This window comes from Paroedura picta, chromosome 1 (assembly GCF_049243985.1).
Source record: "Paroedura picta isolate Pp20150507F chromosome 1, Ppicta_v3.0, whole genome shotgun sequence".
NCBI classification, from domain to species: Eukaryota; Metazoa; Chordata; class Lepidosauria; order Squamata; family Gekkonidae; genus Paroedura; species Paroedura picta.
This window is the reverse complement of record NC_135369.1, coordinates 47,278,484-47,299,925: the sequence shown is the minus strand read 5'-3', so window position 1 is coordinate 47,299,925 and position 21,442 is coordinate 47,278,484. Positions and strand designations below refer to the sequence as shown.

The 21,442-nt window shown below is 40.9% G+C and overlaps 1 protein-coding gene across 2 annotated transcripts in view; it reads right to left on the bottom strand.

Moving 5' to 3' along the window:
• SRBD1 (S1 RNA binding domain 1) overlaps positions 1-21,442 on the bottom strand; it is a 215,248-nt gene that overhangs the window by 95,901 nt on the left and 97,905 nt on the right. For both annotated transcript variants that reach the window (XM_077337219.1, XM_077337210.1), the window contains exon 16: positions 797-879. In XM_077337219.1, coding sequence (XP_077193334.1) covers positions 797-879 — 83 coding nt within the window. The remainder of the gene's footprint in view (positions 1-796; positions 880-21,442) is intronic.

Here is a 21,442-nt window from a genome sequence, read left to right as displayed (position 1 = left end):
TTTTTTTAGAAAGTAAAACTCTCTCCGCTTTGCTAAAAAGAGTGATCTCAAAAAGACATTTTTATGTGCTTCCTAGTTAAGTGAGAACCTTGCATATTATTCTGCAGTACATCTACATGACTTGAATGAGACCACAAACTATGTTTGCTCAGTACAACATTTCACTACTACGCTACAGCTTCCTTCCTATTGTGTAAAAGTGCTTTCAATGTACATTTTAGTAGCTGGTTTAATACAAAGGATTCCACCCATTTCAGATAGCAGTCATACATGGTTACATACAATTATAACCAATTTAATATTTTTCCCAATTTCAATATCACTTGACAATCCCAGTATATGCAAAGTGACGAATCTGTGCATTTCATCAGTTAAAAGTTTGTGAAATAAACACGTTTGCAAATAGTAGCTGGAGAAAGACAAGGGCACAGTCCAACAGCCTCAGAGTGGAGAATCGATATCTCATAGCATTTCCCCAAGAGAGCTTAAAAACCCACATTGTTGTAGCTATGTGAAAGGGAGAAGGCTTTACAGATCAAGTTACCAGCCTGATCTGATGTTTTTAATAGACAATAAATCTGGCTACAGCCATTGCTAAGTCTCAGTCGCAATCGTTAAAGCCAGAGAGTTTTTAAAGAAAAAACCTGCACAAGGACTTATAACTATTTATTACCATTCCAGAAATCTTTTAAAGCAGACATATAACTAGTTGACACTTAATTACCAAGCAAAGTTTCAGTGTTGCTTCATATCATGTTGGATTATGCATAGATTAAAATGATCTGCAATGCCTTACCTGGTACATTCCAACTCCAATGTGTTTGGGCTCAATTTTCACTAGCTCAGCTAATGGGTCTTGTACACGTCGAGCTATGGAAACTGGGGGGAAAAGAAACAGAGAAAAAATGGTGTTCTGTGAAACGCAGGACTAATGTAAGTACTTCCACAGTGCTTTTTTTAGTGTTCCTAACTTTCATTTTGTCTTTTGTTGCATGAAAAATGACCCCAATTAAGATTTGCAGAATAATCTATTACAGATGCATGTAATGTAAACTCATCAATGCACTTTGAAATAATAGTTGATCTCTTTGTTGTCAGCCTTGTAAACAGAAAAAATATAACTAGGCACTTTAAAAAAAGAACAACAGCTTCAGAGAACAAGATACTGCAGTAATCATGCATTGACCGACTCTATTAGATCACTAGTGAAACCAACTTTAATTAGTCAAAGCCAGTTGTATGAATAGATGAAACTGTATATTGCATTGTGTACAAGTTCATGCAAAGCTTTCTAAAAACGACCTTGAAATGTTTAAAAAGATATAAGAACACATACGGCTATTTTCACTGAATTAATTAATACAATGTTGTGCAGTAATTAAAATTAGGTAAATTAATTTAAAATATGAATTCTTGTTACACTTCCCCAATCTTGAAACCACCCATTGTTGATTTTTCATAATAAACATTGCACTCTTGTATAAAACCAATTTTCATTTGAGTTGAAACAATTAGGGGAGCTGATAGCTTCAAAATAAAGTTTCATAATATACTTCATATACATTATTATATCCAGTTTTAGCATGTCAGTCCACTACACACAACACATACATACAATGTGAACAGTGGTGAATGGTGATGCGTTCAAAAGTAGTAGAAGACAGAAAAGCTTTTACTGACACCCCAATTCTTTCTTAGACCTGGAAATTCTATATTTATACCCCTCTCCCAATACCTCACCATAAGTTCTCAAATATCTGTACTTTGATTCAGGGCAACGTAATATTCATCTCTTCTCAAGGCGAATATTTCAAAATCGTTGTGCTAGCAAGCAAAAGTCACTTCTTGGTGACAGCCATTTTCTAACCATTCTCAACACTAATAGCAGACTAGCAGGTGCCCTGTAGAGCTGACAAACATAGCAGAAGCAGGCCCCTCACAGACAAGGTATGGACCTTCACATACCTTTCGGATTCTCCAGGTATGTAGAAGAGGATGACTTTGGAGATTAATCAAAAGGGGGGAAATGTCTCAAGTAGAACAAAATGCACTTCAGAATGGATGAAATGTGAGTGCAGCCAGCTAAGCAAAAGAGGTGGGGTGAGAGCAGAAATCTACTAGTTCAAAGCCATGAGAGCTCAGTGAATCCTGCAAGACCATCACATAACTTGTTTCATAACCAAGTTCCATGTATTACATTTTTATCTTGATATTCCTCCATATATGTCACACATGGGTTTCATTCCCAACCTTACAAGACATAAAGATTAACTTATTTTAAACTACAGTTAACACAAGTCTAGGCACAAACCGTTATCAACAGGAGAACAAATTTCTAATTAGTTAACAGAAAAGAATGAGGAAATGAAAGGGAAAGACATTAATTACATTGGACTGAAGATCACATTGCACAGGATGAAATTTCTGTCTGCAAGTCTCCTTTGTGTAGTATGTTATATATAGTTTTTGATTTGATGATATGTGTTTATCCCATACATACACATAAAGCCAAACAAATATTTCAGTAGAATCTCTGCAGTGAAAGGCAATGTACCTCTGAATAGTAAATGCGGGGGCAAAACAATTGGTGAAAGTTATTCCTAGGGGTCCGCAAACTGTTGCTAGGCTTTTTTCAGCCACATGTAAAGTGCAAACCCATCACAATACAAACTGGTTTGTACTTAGGGACAAATATTTCATTTTCTTCAGTGACTTCAATAATAAATCTAAAATTAAAAAATGTTTTAAGCATATCATTTTTGTTCCTGTATTGAATGAAATTAAAACAGAATATTAACAGTGACTTTGGTAGATGGGCTTTTTGGCATTATACTCCACTGTCCTCCCCAGCCGCAATCCCCAAATATCCAGGAGTTTCCCAACTTAAATCTGGCAGTCCTCCACCCCCATATGCTGTTGGCAGGCTTTGAATATGCAAGAGAGAGGAATGCCAGGCTTCAAATGTTGCCTAAGACAGTGGTCCCCACTGTCTTAGTGGGGACTGGTCAACGCTTGACAATTTAAACGAGGCCCGGGGGGGGGGATAGTCTTTTGCCGAGGGATGTCGCCACCACCGCCTGAGCCTCTGCTCCGCTTGCTTTCCCGCCAGCGTCCCTGACTTCCTGCCACCCACTGGGGGAGCGCTGCCAGCAGCAGCTGCGCAGTGCCACACCGAGGGAGAGCCCCAGCCATGGCAGCTGCCGGAGAGCACTAAAGGTGAGCCAGCAGCAGAGTGGCAGGGCAGCCCCCGAGGCAGCTGCCGGGGAGGAGGACGAGGAGGAGCTGCGGCCCGGTACTGACTAATCCACGGACCAGTACCGGTCTCAGGCCCGGGGGTTGGGACAGCTGGCCTAAGAGATTCAAGAGTCTCCTTGGATCATATACCTTGCTGTTACACAGAAAGATACATAATCAGGGCATGTCTGAAAAAGTTCCAGTATACTGATGCAGTTATTCTGGTCCATACCACAGTGTACACACAGAAAGCCAGAGATGTTCAAGCACCTGCTGGCTAAGCTCGTCTCACTCACCTGCTATGATTGTTGACAGGAATTACATCCTGTATACATTCAAATGGGTAGCTGAGTTGGTCTGAAGTAGAACAATAAAATCAGAGTTCATTAGCATATTTAAGACCAACAAAGATTTTTTCAAGGTGTGAGCTTTCGAGTGATAGTCGGAGGAAGAGTGTTTGCACTCGAAAGCTCATGCTTTGAATAAATCTTTGTTGGTCTTAAAGGTGCTACTGGACTCCGATTTTATTGTATTTCTGTATACATTGTTTGCTTTTCCTGACTTTGACATACATCAATGTTAATTACTGCCAATCAATACATTGAGGCCCCCTCAGATCCAAGTCCGACATCTTGGAAATTAGTGGCTACCAGCCAGGGTGACTGAAGGGAACCTCCACATTTAAAGGCACGAACCTCTGAATACCAGTGCCAAGAAGAAGAAGAAGAAGAAGAGTTGGTTCTTATATGCTGCTTTTCTCTACCCGAAGGAGTCTCAAAGTGGCTTACCCTTTCCTCTCCCCACAACAGACTCCCTATGAGGTGGTGAGGCTGATATTACTGCTCGATCCAAACAGCTTTATCAGTGCTGTGGTAAGCCCAAGGTCACCTAGCTGGTTGCATGTGGGGAAGCGCAGAATCAAACTTGTACTACATTCCTTATCAGATGTCTCTTCATGCTGATTTATTGACTTACTGTGTAATCCATTTTCAGCCTCAGTCAAGGCTTTCTACAGGTCCCACTCTGCAAATGGACAAGATCAATACCTGTCCATACACATGTATTCTCTGATATAATGCTAAGGAATAAACATATAATGCAATCAGTCTCAATAAAATATAGACTATACATACTGCAGGAGCCAGCTTGGTGTAATGGTTATGAGCATGGACTTCTTATCTGGCAAGCCAGGTTTGATTCCCCACTCCCCCACATGCAGCCATCCGGGTGACCTTGGGCTCAATACAGCACTGATAGAGCTATTCTGACTGAGCAGTGATATCAGGGCTCTCTCAGCCTCGCCTACTTCACAGGGTATCTGTTGTGGGGAGAGGAAAGGGAAGGTGATTGTAAGCCGCTTTGAGACTCCTTCTGGTAGAGAAAAGTGGCATATAAGAACCAACTCTTCTTATTATTCTTCTAAAATAAATAAGATTATATACACTCAAGGGAGTTGAACTTCTCTTCCCCCTGGCATAATTTACTTATGGCACCCAACAATGACCCTGTGGAAAATTGCTGATGACCAAATCAGGCTTAAGGTTCTGGTAATCACCTTTAAGGCTCTAAATATTTGAGAAATTGCCTCTCTACCTATGCCCCCCAAGCGTACTACGCTCTATCAATACCAACATACTGGTGATCTCTGGCCCCAGGCAAGCACGCTTGCCATTGAAGCTTGACATCAGGGCACGACCAGAGCTAACAATTCCACGGGGCCTACAAAAGGGAGTTCTTCCACCAGGCTTTCGGCCAAGACAAGTGAAACAAACCATCAAGACAAGTGAAACAAACCAGAGCCCGGGGCCCCTCTCACTGTCAACTGCATCCACAGTTGAAAAATGGAGCCACGGTACAGTAAAAAACTGAGTTGTTAGAATCATAGAATCATAGAGTTGGAAGGGGCCATACAGGCCATCTAGTCTAACCCCCTGCTCAACGCAGGATCAGCCCAAAGCATTCAGTTAAGTACTGAATGTTGAATGATAAAATATTAATTGCTTTATTCAATGCAAGTTCTTGTTAAAGGTGTTATATATTTAAGTCAAGATGTTTACTGTATGTATCATTAATGAGAGTTCTAATGTAAACTGCTCTGAGCCAAAAGGGAGGGTGGTATATAAATATAATAAACAAACAAATAAATAAATAGGCTGATGCAAGAGCAGCCTTGAAGCTTAAGGAAAGTAGACTTTACCATCACACCGCCTAAGGAACCGCAAAGCTGCTTTGTGAGGTGGTCTCAGTGTGCAATAAACAGCAAATGCATGATGTACCAAGTGACAGTTTACACAGCTTATGAATGTTTCAAGAACATGTTCATCATGAAGTTATACCTACAGTAAATCAGATAAATCACATGTTCAGGTAGCATGGGCACTGTTCCAGTTCGACATGTTAACTGCTTCCCTGCACTTTTACTCTAGTGGTTATGTGATGAACCAATATGCAGCTGCCACATCTGCCACGCTACATGCCACTGTTCTGAACTGGAGAAGGCGTGATCGTTAAGATTGTATCTCAGATGAATCAGACAAGTATAATAGGATGTGTAGGAGGAAGCAGAATTAGACTAGAATAAATTTGACAAAGATACAGTTATATGCTCACGTCTACTACCCACACAAAGCAACTTGAATAGAATAAGAGAAGACGATATTAAGTAGGCAGAATGGTGTGCAGTGTGCTTGAATGGAGTAAAATAAAAGAGCAGAAGATCAGAGAGAGAAAGAACAATGTCGACTGTGGGGAAAGAGGTTAGAGTACAGGTATACTGTTCTAAATGATGAGGCAGCTAAGGTTTGGGCTTGGAATTCTAGCAGCGTCTGAAAGCACACAACCAATTTCTTTGGCTCTAAAGGCAAGATTGTACAGGAAGTTAGGAAGAAAGCAATAATATCTTGGAGACACAAGCTAGCCTAGAAACTGTTCCACTACAAAGTACTCTGACCTTACTTGTACGACTGCAATTGACTAATTTAGTTTTTATTTATTAACAGTCCTAACTGGAGATGTTAAATTGTTTTATGTGTTTTTTTTTAATCAGTTCACCTTGAGTTCTGCAAGGTAGAAAATATTTTTAAATAAATACTTTAAAAATGGTTTCTAAATATCCATGCTTTATTAAATAAGGAGTCAACATATAACCTACATACCTAGACCTCAATTATAACTGAATTAGTAATAAAATCTTACAGCATTACCAAGTGAAATTAAATTTAGCATACACTGCCCCAGACACACCACTAATGGTCACACTACTAATAAAAAGCATCTCTAAAAGATATTGATACTCCAAGAACAGACAACAAACTTTATACTTAATTGTTTACCTGAGATGCCTCCAAAATCACAAACCACATGAACACAGAATGCAGTATGTCACTTCACATTCAAAGGTCTATATCCCCATCTTCTGATAAAGACATGTACTTAACATTAAGTTCATGGCTTGTTCATGCACGAGTCTTCACATCCTTTACTACAAGTTTTAACATACATCTACAATGGCAGCTTGCAGGCTTGGCTTAGAAAGAACTACACAGGTGACATCTGATCTGCTGGCTTCTATAACTGAAAAGTTGTGAATTCAAAGGCTTTCGCATATGCCTTTCTTGTCAAAATCACAAAAGGTTAATCAGTGCAAACACTACAGCTTACAAGAGGAATGCTTTCCCTATAATAACTGCTCACATAATTATCAACTGGAACTCCAGTTCTAGGGATGAAGAACAGCCTTTTGGGAAAAATTAAAACAGTAGTATCTGACCAAAGACAAAGGGGAGGGATGGGGATGTGGGGAAAGAAAGAAGATTAAGAACAAAGAGATGGGGGGAAACGTAATGCAAATACTGCATACAAATGAAGAACAAGATAGACTCACGCACTGCAGAATGATAAAGCTACTTATTAATCAATCATTTATGGTTATCTTTTAATTCAAAACAACTTCAAAAATAAACGTACAAAATATCATATGTAAATTCCCACCTTTATGACTTTTTAGTGAATTCCAATTCTATTCAATCTTATCTCTTTTCTTCTAAAATAATTTTTTAATTCATTTTTATATGTCATCAGGCTTGACTCTTCCCTCCGAAGCCAATAATTTCTACCCTCCACCGTGAAGGGAAATGGAGGGCTTATAGACTTGATCCCCCCCTTTGCTGTTAACAGCTTATATTCTCTATCTGCAAGAAGTCTTGCTGCCTCACTGCAGCAGACTGTTGCTGTTATCAAAAGATCCAGCAAATAAAAAACAGGGACAATCAATAACTTAACTTTTTTAACACTACAGAATCCTATCAATCATGTCATTCATACAAGGCAATGAGAAATACTGAGGGTACTTGGGAAGCCATCCCATATTAATGTTTTACTAGTGCACATGCTGTTTTCAGTATCAATTAAGAATGGCCATAATTTTTTAATAGGCACATGGCCATAAGCCAAAAATACCCCCCTAACACAGAAGTTTCTCTTTTACCAGAGCTAAAACAGTGTCTTTCATTTTTAGTCTAACTGCTGTAAATTCTGTTGATCTTAGAACCCCCATTGGAACTGTTATTGTGTTACGTTATGACTACGATATATGTTTTGATGTTCTACATATGTAATACCCCACAGAGTTTCATGTAAACCACTCTGAGCTATATGGGAGGGCGGTATAAAAATCTAAGAAAATAAATAAATAAATAAATAAATAAATAAATAAATAAATAAATGAATGAATGAATGAATGAATGAATGAATGAATGAATGAATGGTATGCTATTGTCACAAAGAGGAACTAATTGCTGTTAACATGGCATGTTTCAGGTTTTGGGGGACCTTTGGGAAAAAGTGGTCACTTGTGACCTCTCCCAGCCTTGGACCTGACACACAAAAAGCAAATGTCAAAAGCTACCATGACCAGGCTCGCTTTGGCTATCCTTATCTCATCAGATCTCAGAAGTTAAGCAGGGTTGATTCTGCCTAGTATTTCTATGGGAGACCTTCAAGAAATGCCAGGGTTACAATGCAGAGACAGGCAATGGCAAATCACCTCTGAACATTTCTTACCTTGAAAACCCTATGTGGGTAACAAACCCATAAATCGGCTTTGACTTGACAGCACTTCCACTACGGCCGTCTCCTAATCGCCATTGCATTTCACAGCTGCCACGCTCTTACTTGCTGTCTTCTGCTGGGTGGTCTGTCCCACTCAGCCACCACTACTCACTCAGCAGCCATTCCTCTGTGACTCCTGGCTATCTAACATGGGAGACCGGAGAGGATGCGCTATTACCTCCCTTAGTGGAGGGAAGAGGAATGGGTAGGCCTAATCTTTGCAATGGTATCCAATGCCCCACCTAGGGAGAGGGAGCTGTCTGTTTCCCGCTATTTAAATGCTCTCTGGACCTCTTCAAAGGTCATGAAGCCTTGGCGGTTGCCTGACCATGCTTATCTTTTCTGCCTTCCCTGACTCACTTGATGCACAAACTGCTTCCAGAGTCCAAATGATTTCTCGCACATTCATCTTGCCTATTCACATGTATAGAATTGCAAAGTACAACATCCTTCAGGCCAAAAGTTTCTCCTTGAAAAATATCAACATCTCAAGCCCAAGGAAGCTGCTCATACAATCATTAAAATCAATTACTCTTGGCCAAAGCAGCTCCAGCACAGAGCTAGTTCAACAGAACTATGAAAAGAAAGTCCAAAAGGCAGGGAAACTCATGAAATGTAAAGCTATATACAAAGCATTAACTATAAGAACTGATGAGGGGGAAATAAATTAAAGAGCAATACCACTGCAGTAACTCATTCCCCAGGGTAACAAAAGTGTTCATTTTAAATGTTTTAAAACAGTTAAATTATAAATGAAACATTGCAAAAATTTAAAGAACAAAAATAATCTGAAAAGAAGTTTAAATTAATTTCTTGGAGCATAGTAAAACAAACACACATCTACCCCTTTTAAAATTGCTTATGACAAGTCTGAATAAAGTGTTTTATTCACAGTACCTTTCTAATAATTTTTCCCTCTTTTCTCCAGGAAAAAAAAACGAAGTCAAAATAAGGATGAGGGCAGTGAGTTCTTTTTTTCAATAGTTTCTTTTCAAGATTGGTCCGGATAAATATCAAAGAAAATTCATAATCTTTAAAATACTGTTGTCAAAACAAGACATCTGAAGTCTAGATGTGTGAAGAGAATCTTGTGAAGTCAGACATTAAACTTTTATATACTACTATGTTTTTTAAAAAAGTGATACACAGTATTTTGACTTTTATTTGAGTCTGTTTCAATTTATTTTGAAAATAATAACCTGAAGAACTTTTCCTATCAAGCGGAGACAAAACCTTTTAGGTCATCAATTAGGAATTAAACATGAATGCAACATCTGGCATGACAACAGCATATTGTGCTGTCAGGCAGGAACCCCATGTAAAATTTTACAGCTGGAGGGATGGGGAGGGGTTAGGTGGCAAACCAGATTTCATGCACATACTTTTCACCTCCGCATCTCTGGCATACAGTGCAGACATTTCAGCACAGAGACTTTCTTAGCATCTAGATTGCTCAGGGCACCTCACAAAAGGGGTGATTTAGTATCAGTTTGGTAGTCTCATTCCACCAAGTGCGGCATATTTGACATGACAAAGCCACCACACAATTTAACATTTTTGCCAACAAGAACTGAAGTATACTGACAGTGCTCTTGGGGGGTGAGAAGGGGTGGGGGATGAGAGAAAGAGAGAGAGAGAGAAAGAGAGAGAGAATGCTTTAAGCAACATTTTCAGTCCAAAGCCAAGAAAATAACATCTTTTTTCCTTGCATGGTGGTTGTTAACCAACCACATTAATCTATCTTAAAACTTTGCATACTATATTAATTCAATCTCTCTCAGGAATTAATTTTTGCTATAGCTATAGCACCGCTGATAACAGCTAGTTTTGAGTCCAGTAGTACCTCAGAGAACAACAAGACTTTCAGGATATGAGTTTTTGACAGTCAGTGCTCCCTTCATCTGACAACCGAAAAGGCATCTGACAAAGGGAACTTTGATTTCTAAAAGCTTGTACCCCAAAAATCTTGTCAGTTTCTAATGCAGGCATTCTCAACCTGGGTTTCCTGAAAGGGTTTCATATATATACCATTTATTGGGTGATATGACCGTATGTAAGAGCCTCTTGTGGCGCAGAGTGGTAAGGCAGCAGAAATGTTGTCTGGAAGCTCTGCCCATGAGGCTGGAAGTTCAATCCCAGCAGCCAGCTCAAGGTTGACTCAGCCTTCCATCCTTCCGAGGTCAGTAAAATGAGTACCCAGCTTGCTGGGGGGTAAACAGTAATGACTGGGAAAGGGAATGGCAAACCACCCTGTATTGAGTCTGCCATGAGAACGCTAGAGGGCATCACCCCAAGGGTCAGACATTACCCAGTGCTTGCACAGGGGATATCTTTACCTTTACCTTATGACCATATGTGGTCATGTTAACTTGCCCTCTGCCTCCCAAAATGTCCAGTGATGGGCCTGGGAGGGTGGGAAGAACAGGGGCCCTGGGTGGCCATGTACACAGCTCTGCTTCCGACGATTGGGCCACTTCTGGGGTTTCTCAAAGCCTGAAGAATGTAAACCAACACGGCTACTCTCTGAAACCATTAGTGGTAACTTGCTGATACTAAAGAAAAGTAATTTCACAAAGGAACGCCAAATTTAATTTGTTGATCAAAACTGGCTGTACCTCCCACACACATAAAGTGCCAAGAGTAAATAAATCTAGAACCCTAATTACTACATAAACAGCCACAGGTAAAACCATTTCATAAGTGATGTAGCCAAGTAAAATGAATAAATAATAGACATCTACTTCCCATAGCATTTCATTTCAATGTATGGATTCCAGGGGCATTTTCAGATTTTCGCTGCAGTGTGCAGCTCACAAATATAAGATTGTATCTGAAACAGTAAGGCTTGGCTGGGTCTGATGCAGTAAGAACAGGAAGTAATTTACATACGACTGACCATATTTATCTCTCAATGGTTCACTACAGCTGCAGCTCATTCAGATCCAATCTAATTCTGCTTCACATGTGTTGAGAAAACCTGTAGAGTTCCCTGTAGTGCGTGTTTGGTTCTTCCCAACATTTGCGGTCTGCAATCATTTTGATACTTTCTAGGTTTCAAACCTACAACCTTCCAAAGGCAAAGCATGGTGTTTTACCACTGAGCTGCAGTCCTTTCACCATCAACCCGTTTTCGATAGTATAGGAAGTCAACTACTAAGACAAAAGCATAAATAAATGAATGCAGGAATAGGGATGGGAACAAACCAGACCACTGAGCAAAATTCATCATGAATTCCCTGTTCATAGTTTGGAATTGAAGTTCATGACGAGTCTACCATCACAAACTTACACAAAATTTTAAAGCAGTTTGTAGTAGTATATCTGAGCTCAAGAAGAAAGCAGGGGTTTAAAGAAAACCCAGGTCCGTTTAAACCTCTGCATTCTGTTCCTCATAAAAGCCACAAAAGCAACCCAGTGGCAGGGAGCAGCCTACTCTCCATGCTAATCTGTTTTGGGTTATCTTATGTAGTTCCCTTTAAAGTTTAAAGAGACTGCACATAACAACCAAACAAGACAGCCAGAAATAGCTGAGTGGAGAGGGAAAGAGCAGGCGTTCCCCACGGCTCAGCTGTTTTTTTCGGTTCCCTTTCAATAGTATTTGCAGGGCCACAAACCATGAACTGGTTAGGTTCATAAATGAACCTCCAGGCTTTGTTTATGGTTCGGCCACAAACTAGGAACTGCATTTTTCAAGTCCCTGCCCATCTCTAAACAGGAGCTAGTACAAACATCATTGCCAAAAGCTCCTCCCTGTGGTGATGGTAAATGTAAAAACAATGTTCGCATTCTTATTATTCTATGTATTTTCATATTGCATGCAATCTATGCATACCGATGTTGCTGCCATCAAGGGCAAGCTCAACAAGATTGAAAAATGCACAGAATAAGCAAAATGTATTATTTTTATTTTATTTATGGTTATATTTATATGCTGCCTCTCCTGGTATATGCCTGCTTGAGACAGTTCACATCATCATTAAAATCAATAATACAGCCAATATTTAGCAATTTAAAACAAGTTAAAACTATATCAAACCGAATCAGCTAAAGATCACTAATTTCTGTATCCCTGCCCATCACCAGGGGGAGGGCCCATTTAATGGTATCTCTAGTCTTTTACTGGTCCCAATCATAGTCCTGGTAAAAGAGCTTTATTTTGCAAGCCCCTTGGGAAATGTGAAAGTTCCTGAAGAGGCTGCAGCTCTTTTGGGAGCTTATTCCACCAGGTAGGGCCAGGACCAAAAGGGGGCCATGACCAAAAATACGTAAACACTAGGAGCAAAGCCCATTTAAATAAATGGGGTTTGGCAGCACAGTGGGCAAGTGGCATAATTGCCGTGAGGGGCAGGAAGGGCTGTCACCGCATCATGAATGGGGCGGCAGGCCTTCTCAGGGCAAGTGGGGAGGGGAAGGCACACCCCACCAGGCGCAGTCCCCGGGAGCTGGCGGGTGAGGTGGGAAGGGCTCTTGCCACGTCAGTGATGCAGTGAGAGTCCTTTCCAGGGCCAGCAGGGAGGGGAAGTGACCCACTACCAGGGCTACTCGTGAGCTGGCGGGGTGGGAAGGTTGTCTCAGGGCAAGTGGGGAGGGCAAGCGACCTGCCGCTTGGGCTGCCCCTCATGAGCCGGTAGGTGGGGCGAGAAGGGTCATCCCGGAGCAAGCGGGGAGGGAAGCGACCAACGGCCAGGGCCACCTCTTGTGAGCCAACAGGTAGGGCAGGATGGGTCATCACGACGGCTGCAGCACTGGCAGCAGTGAGGAGGGGAAGCGAGAGGCTGCATGGCATGCTCCTCAGGATTGGCCAGGTGGGACAGCAAGGGCTGTCGATGCATTCTTGGGGCCAGCAGGAAGAGAAGCGACCCCCCCCCCCCGCGGGCTGTGCTCCTCGGGAGCTGGCGGGTGGCTGGTGAAGGGCTCTCGCCACGTGGGCAACGTCGTGAGAGGCGGTGTGGGGCAAGCGGGGGTGGAAAGTGCCCTCCCAGTAGTGGCGAATGTTGGGAGGTGGCAGTCGGGGCATGAAGGGCTGTCTCCATGGCTGGGCACCAGCAAGAGCCGTTGGCGGGGGAAGCGGTGTTGGAGAGGCTGCTCCGCATTGGCAGCACACCTCAAGAGCTGGTGGTGCTCTGTCTCTGGCTGCTGGGGTTGCCAGGGAAGCATGGGGAAGGGCGCAAGATGCCCAAGTGCCCTCCTCGCCGGTGAGGAACCTTTTGGGCTGGAGGCTGGGCAAGCGGCTGGTGCTCGCCTGATGGATGTGGGTGCTCTAGGGGCCAGCTCAATCTGGAGGCGCCCAGCTGTGCTGGGCGTGTCCGGATTGGCCCGCTGGAGAGAAAGAGCTGGGCCGTTTGGCGGTTCCGGGCTCCCGGACACCACCCAGACAGGCCCAGACACCACTCGAACAGGGTCCACCCAGATGGCCCTTTCAGAAATATAAGGAGAACTTATGGTAAAGATTACCCCTTTATGCTGAACACCATTTTAGGAAACAGCTTTCCAGTGGTGCTTTAGTTGGAGCTAAAACAGCTTTGCCAAGTTTTCAGATTGTCTCCTGATAGGCAGGCAAGAACATTTTTAGAATTAGCAGACCACCTCTAGGAGGATTATGCAGCATCACAGGATATTTGAGAAAATTATCTGATATTTGCTTGGTAATTTATAGACTTAATAGCTCTAAGTAATAATACGTACAATGTTAAACTGTCTTTTCTATAGTAATAAATGACTGCTTGATTTGGAGTATCTTTCTTCCATGTGTTACATATCATGATATTTTAAGGATATCATAGGTTAAGTGCTAAATTTTAGCATGTGATTTCAAGATAACAACAAAAGATGCTATCCAAAGAGTAATGCATACATTCAGATTTTCCTGAAATTTTATCTTAGAAAGTGCTCCCATGAAATCCTGAAGCCTGAGAAAACTGAACACATATCTGTGTGCATATTCCGATGCATAACAAGAAGCTAACTACCTGAATTCTTGCATATAATGCAGCATTAATGAGTGATACTGCTCAGATCAAGGTAACACATGGCTTCCAGTATGTTTTATCTGATGAAAGGAGCTTTACTTCCAGAAACTTCACCTCCCCCCCCCCTCCAAAAAAAAAATCTTGTGGATCTTATACTACCCTTGAGAAGCCTGGTATGTAGTTTGGGAGTGAAATTCAGCCCAGCAGTCACCTTTGAAAACCAGATCATTCTTGTAGTTTAGTTTTCTTGCCCAACATGGGCTGGTGCCACATTGGTGTCAATTTCTGTGTAAGTCAGATCTACTCACAGTGATCCATGCCTTAGTCACATCTAGACTGAATTATGTAATATACTTTACTTGGGGCTACCATTGAAGAGGATTTGGAGGCAGAACGCTGCAGCTAGTCAGGGCCAGGTATTAGTAGCATGTGATCCTGATATTAAAGCAATTACATTGGCTACTGATCCACTCCATGACCCAAGTCAAGAAGTCAGTTTTGCCTTTAAAACCCTATATAGCTTATGACTGAGGTACCTGAAAGAACATTTTGTACTATATGTTGGTGCCTGGGTTTAAGTTCACAGGGAGAGGCCCTCCTGATTGTCCCATTGTAGAAACTTGTTTGGTGAGTACATGAGAGAGGGACTTTTCAGTAGTAGTCCCACAATTATGGAACAACCTCCCCAGAGAGGTGTGCTGGCTCCCTCACTTTCAATCTTTAGGAGGCAGTTAAAGACATTTAGGCCTGCATTTGGTTACACTTGCTAGCAATCCTGACTCATGATGTTAAATTTTGATTTTATGCTTTTCATGTATTTTATGTGTTTTCTTAATGCTGTAAGCCACCTTCAGTTCTGTAAGAAAGAAAGCAGTTAATAAATGTTTTAAATAAACAGACAAATGAGAACACTGCTTTGGCACTTGAAAAGTTGGCCTGGGTCTGTGAGCCTAATCTTGATAAGGCTTTCAAGTATTTTAAATGACCAAATTCTTTTTTTTAAATGGCACCAACAGTCTTGGGCCGAACCCATGACTGTTGTAATGTCTACTTTTACTCTTAGAGACTGTCACGTTGAAACCAAGCCTCAATTGCCCTCTGTACGAAAATATAACATTCTGCCAAAATGGTGTCACATTTTAAAGTCACCTTCAGTGTCCAGTACATTGCTTTGCAGATAGAAACTGCATAGATTCTTAATGAATGTCACCAAGAGCAGGGCCAAGGGTTAGCTCACATCCTAACAGTATGCCTAGATCCACAACTTTACTTCCTCCTGTGGAAAAGTACTTGGAGAGAAGAGAGCCAGAGCAATATGAGTGAGCTCAGAGAATTTCTAAAGACTGACAAGAAAGAAAAGTCTGTTGTATAAAAGAGGAAGAGCCAACACAGCATGGAGAGAGGAACACAACTGTTGTGAAGAGAAATGGAGGAAAGGTATCCTTTATGCAAAGGGGCTAGAGGCCTTCCTTCAGCTCAGCTTGGCATCATCTCCTGCTGGTCAGATTTAAAGGATATTTCGCAAGTTCTCAATAATATTTATTTAGTGGTCAATTGTTCAGCTTTCTTTTTCCCAGGGAGACTTTAAACCTGTTGACCTGAATTTCACCTTTCTTAGTAAAGGATACAGTAAAGCATACAGTAGCCTTTTTATTAAGAATTTGCTTTCAGTGGGGCAGGAGTTGCGATACAAATTCAGTTCCTCACAGATCTTTAAACATTTAAATGAGACTTATTTTAAACAACTACTCAACAGCTGTATCTCATCCCAAATTCTATTCTGTAAAACTTGTCAGATTTTTGTTTTGAAAAGATTAGAGTTTGGATTATTTCTGACACTATAAAACTGATAACCTGCAACATTGCTACAATTTATAAAAACAAAATGAGAGTCATGTTCACATATTGTGAAAAAAGGAGGATTTAACATACTAATAAAATGGATTAATATGATGAGCAAATTGAAAATACTTGTAAGTAAATAAAGCCTAAAAATAAGCACCGATCGGGGGCAGCCCAACCAGGAAGGCCAGCTCATAGGGAACCAAAAGTAAAAGGATTCAGATGCCTTTATACTAACGCCCAAAGCATGGGCAATAAGAAGGAAGAGCTGGAACTTCTCATGCTGATGGAAAGGTATGGTCTAGTGGGCATCACAATGGATAAGGATGTATATAATTTACAGTCCACCTTTTTCACTGAGACTCAAGGCAGATCACACAATGTAAGTCAATATGGTCAACAGGATGGGACATCTAATAGGCAATGCAATAAGATTTGGACAGCAGAAATCTGAAACCAAGCAGAAATCAGAAACAGAGCAGAAATAAAGCATAAGTATTAACACTACATGTTGTTAAATGATGCAGAAATTACAGCATTCTTACAGGCAGCAAACAGATCAGTACAAACTATACACAGTAGTACAGTCTACAGTCCCTAGCCCCTTTACCAAAGCATATTTCTGAACCATTGTGTTACAGCACAGCCCTATTATCTGTGAAAAAAAGCCCTCCAGAATGATTTGGCTTTGTGTAGTTTGCAGAAAGCCTGGGTACTGGGAGCCTTCCTAACCCCATTAGCAAGTAAGCAAGCATTTCATAACATTTTCAGGCCATTTCCACAGGGGAGAAACATGAGTGGCTTCCTTGTTACAAACATGGGATGGTAAATCTCGCGTTAGCAGCCCTCCTTACAGGGCGATCCCTCGCGCGCTTTCTCTCTGCCCTGTCACCCTGCAAGGGAAAGCAACATGAACATCTCTCTCCACTCCTTGGCTTGTCAATCACAGCAAGCCACCAGTCACAACACAGCAGTTCTCTTGTGGATGGAAATTCCCCCCCCCCAGCCCTGATATTATTTTTTTTAAAGCACTTCCGCGTTGCTATGTGGTAATGCCACAAAACATATGTATCTTTAACATAAATCAACACTGCCCCATTGCTATGGAGAAATGCCAGAACATTATAGCACCCCTCCTTTTTTTTGGAATTCATGTTCTTTTTTACTTTATTTCTGTCTGGGTGGATTTCTGAGACCCTGAGCATAACTGCAGCCCCAAAAAGGCATTTTGTGCTAATGGCTGGCTTTAAAACAAGGTGCTCAGACCCCTGTATGATCAGGAGAAGGCAACTAGATTATACTCCCCTTCCCAGCTAATTTCCTACCTCCAGGAAATGCAAACGGGGCTGTTTTTGCCTGCCCCAGTTGTTAGAAGGCTGGACAGGTAACTGAAGCCCAAAAAGACATTTTCTGCTAATGGTTGGCTTTAAAACAAGGTGCTCAAGACACCTATATGATCGGAAGAAGACAGCCAGCTCACCCCCTCCCCTTCCCAGCTCATTCCCTACCTCCAGAAAACAAAAATGGTTGTGTTTTGCCTGCCTAATCCCAAAAAGACTGTGGACACCTTAAAGAAGATTTTATTTCACCGTTGTCAATGTAAGTTTGTAGTCGTGCATACCATTTAAAAAAAATTACTTGGAGCAGGAAATGGAGAGGGGAGGGCAGATGCGAGGGTGGGGCAAAATTGCTGAGACTATCATGCGTTTCCTCCTCCATACGGTCTTTTCCCTGGTTGCTCACCAGTGGTTTGCACGATTTAGGTTGGTAAATCCTTAAAAATGGCCAAATCGTGACCCAGCTACTGGACAGCCTTTGGATAGTGGTGACATCATGTGGAGGGGGCTCTATATGCCGCCAACATGCGAAGGCTGTCCAGGAACATTTTCTTCATGCAGAAATGGCCTCAGTAAAGGAGGACAGGAAGGCCTGGAGGATCACTGTCCATGGGGTCGCGATGGGTCAGACATGACTTCGCACCTAACAACAACAATGGATACTGCATCACATAACATTCTGTGCATTTTTGCATAGTTTAAAAAGTATGTAAAAATGATGTGCAACCAAAACACAACTACATTCTTATAGTTTGGTGTTTATTTGGGGACTTAAAATCAAACTACTAGAATCACTCTACATTTGTTCCACTACATCCTGAGTAAGGTCCACATTTTCCTGTCTTTATGCCTTTCCAAATAAGGAAATGCAGTATGTTCATATAATGTTGTAGTTTCTATGCTTCCATTCATCAGCTTTTGTGTTCCATTGATCATCTGATTTCAGATTTCAAAGATGTCCCTCACCTAATTTCTGTCTTTAAAAGATGACACTGCAAAAACTTCACAGAAAGTTTCACAGTGTTCATCAGTTCTTTCAGAACTCCTGCAGTAAACCATTATGATTTTTAAAAAGGTATGAAATCCAGAAATTCACCAGAGGCTTGTTTCTAATACTCTAATGCAGACGTTATAGCACTACATTAGGCAAGGTTGCAAAGACCATAACTATTCTTTCTCTTGCTCCCCTCCCTCCCTCACAACTTCCCAATACACACTTCCATAATACCCTGTCATTAATTTTTTTAAAACCTAAAAAGCAATATAAAAATTCCACATAATGCAAATTAAGTTAATGAAAGCTACATATGTGCTTTCTACTCTCAGAAGGAGGTTCCTTCAGGTGATTTGAATTGGATTTTTCCTGTAGGAAAGAGGACATTTATTATAAAAACAACTCCATGAAAATAGAACTGTCCTACAACTAGTACATTATAATATTCCATCTAGTACTGATATCTTTTGGAGCTTGTTTCTTCTTATAGCTCCAACAGTTTAAGTACAAAACAAACCAGATACTTATCTAGATTATGCTAGTTTCATTTACGAACACTGTATTTAACACTGTAGTTTATTCATTAATTTAAATTTTATTTGTACAATAATCTTTGGTTAGGCTGAGAAAGTGTGACCATAGCAACATCAGTGAACTTCATGGATGAGTGGGGATTCAAAGCTGTGTACCCACAGCCCTAGCACAACATTGTAACTCTTATGCCACACTTGCTCACAACCACCCAGCTTGAATTCAAGGAATCCCTTACCTGAATATAAGCAAAAGAAGCGCATGCAATCTGAAAGGGAGCATCACCAGTTTTCCCTGAGGAGAACTGTATTGGTGGTTCTTTTGATCCAAGATACTAACTAAGTTATGACAGTATATGCTATCAACTATTCCATGGTACTTTTTCACTCATTCATCCCAATACACAAACTCTGAATAAACGTATTTAGTCCAAGATTCGCAGTGCATCTCAAACTCTAACGTTTTTTTTCTTTTCTGAGGGGGGAGGGATTTGACTAAACATTCAGAACAAAAAGTACATCCTCAAAGAACTTTCTTATGCCAAATAAGCGAGCTCCTGAACAAATCTATTTCAAAACATGCTAGGAATCCTGCGTAGAATAAGAATATATGCTAAAGAAAAGTAGTCAGTGAATAAACCTTTCCACACCCACAAAAGCCTTAGTGTGCTAGTTAATACAGCAGTATTTTTAACAGTTCTGGTTACATAATATATATCTATTCATATAATCATTAAGAAAAAGAATTTCACACTTCTGGTGAAAATGTTTGACAGGATTTATATTGATTTAGCCCTTCTATTAATAATATGTTTTAGTCCTTGCAATATGTTTCTAATCCTGCATTAATTCACATTAGCTCTCTGCGGTTAAATAGAAATATTTTCTACTTAAAAACCACCTCTTTCTGGTGTGCTGTTAAAGCATATGACTTTTCTTTGGTAAAGTTTTCTAAAAGTGACCTTCTCTTCCAAGCAGCCAAAGGGAAATAGTGCTCTTTAAGAAGCTGAAGAAATTAGCTCAAGTAGACACAAAGACACTATGTCCCACACATCTAAGCTTCAAATGGTTTTACTTTCCCTGAGATAAAGTCAGAAGAAATTATATGTCTCCGATCTTTACCTTCCATTTGCTGGGTGCTGTGACAGCTTTGAACAGTGCGTCTCTATCTGTAAAAGAACCCAAGGGTACAAGCCCCTGCAGCATGACAGTTTCAGAGTCCTAACAAGCCCCATACGCCTAAAAGGCATTCTCTTGCAATGGAAAGTGCAAGTGGTTTGCTGAACTTTGAGCGTACAATAATCCAATGAATTCTGCCCTGTGGAGAGAAGACAAGCAGATGGGACTTGACAATGCTAACCCAAGCTGTGTTATGTGACCTTTTGCTCTGCTCCTCTTCCCTTTCATTCAGAAACCATCCTTTTTATGGCAGCTCCTGGTTCCCCTAGTTATACTTTCAAAGATACTGTGAGGCACCGGTGTAATTCCCGCACAAAATCCAACTGTGACTTATGTTTTGAGAGATTTTTTTTTGGCCTTTATTTGTACCTAATTTCCCCCATGCTTCTTCTCAAGATCAAGTAATTCTTTGGCTGGCTCATTTGAATATGCACTCTGTGCATTTGAATATGTACTCTGAATGTTGATCATTTTAGAACCCTTGAGCTGTTGAGAGGTGATCCCCTGGCAACCAAGTCAGAAACACACACACATAGACATAGACAGAGAGATGTAGAAGGAAATTATACACCTACAAGTAAGAATTATTGATAGTGGGATATAAACAAAACTACCTTAGAGTTGTAGTAATGGATACTGAGAAAATTTGGAGGTGCTCAGTAGTACATTACATTTCATATCCGTAAGACCTCAGGCTCAATGACTTACATCTTTTGTTAAAAAGATATCTGGTGACATGTGTTCAGATCTGCTTGAGACCTGGAGAACTGCTGAAAGTCAGAGAAGAACATGCTGAGATAGATTAACTATCTGGTATATTGAAAAGCTCCATTTGTCTAGCCCAGCCTTTCTCATAATGACTCCGAAGGGTTTCATGCATAGGTGGGAGAATTAATTTTTTATATATTTTTAAACATTTATCAGATGATATTATCATATGTGGTCATGTTGACTTGCCCCCGCCCCCACCCAAAATGGGTGGGAAGGGAAGGGGCCCCATATTATGCAAGATTGGACCACCTGAAGAATGTTTCAGGGGTTTCTCAACAGTAAAAACATTGAGAAAGGCTGTTTAATGAGACATTTACCCAATGTCTCCTTTGAAAGTACTTGCACACAGGCATTACTATGTAGATTTTGTATATCAACATGCCTTTGTACCGTGTCCTAAGACAAATGGTCATGTATTATTTGGAGGAGGGCAGGGAGCAGTTCCTGTTGGCAGCAGATGGTATGACTGCACTGAGC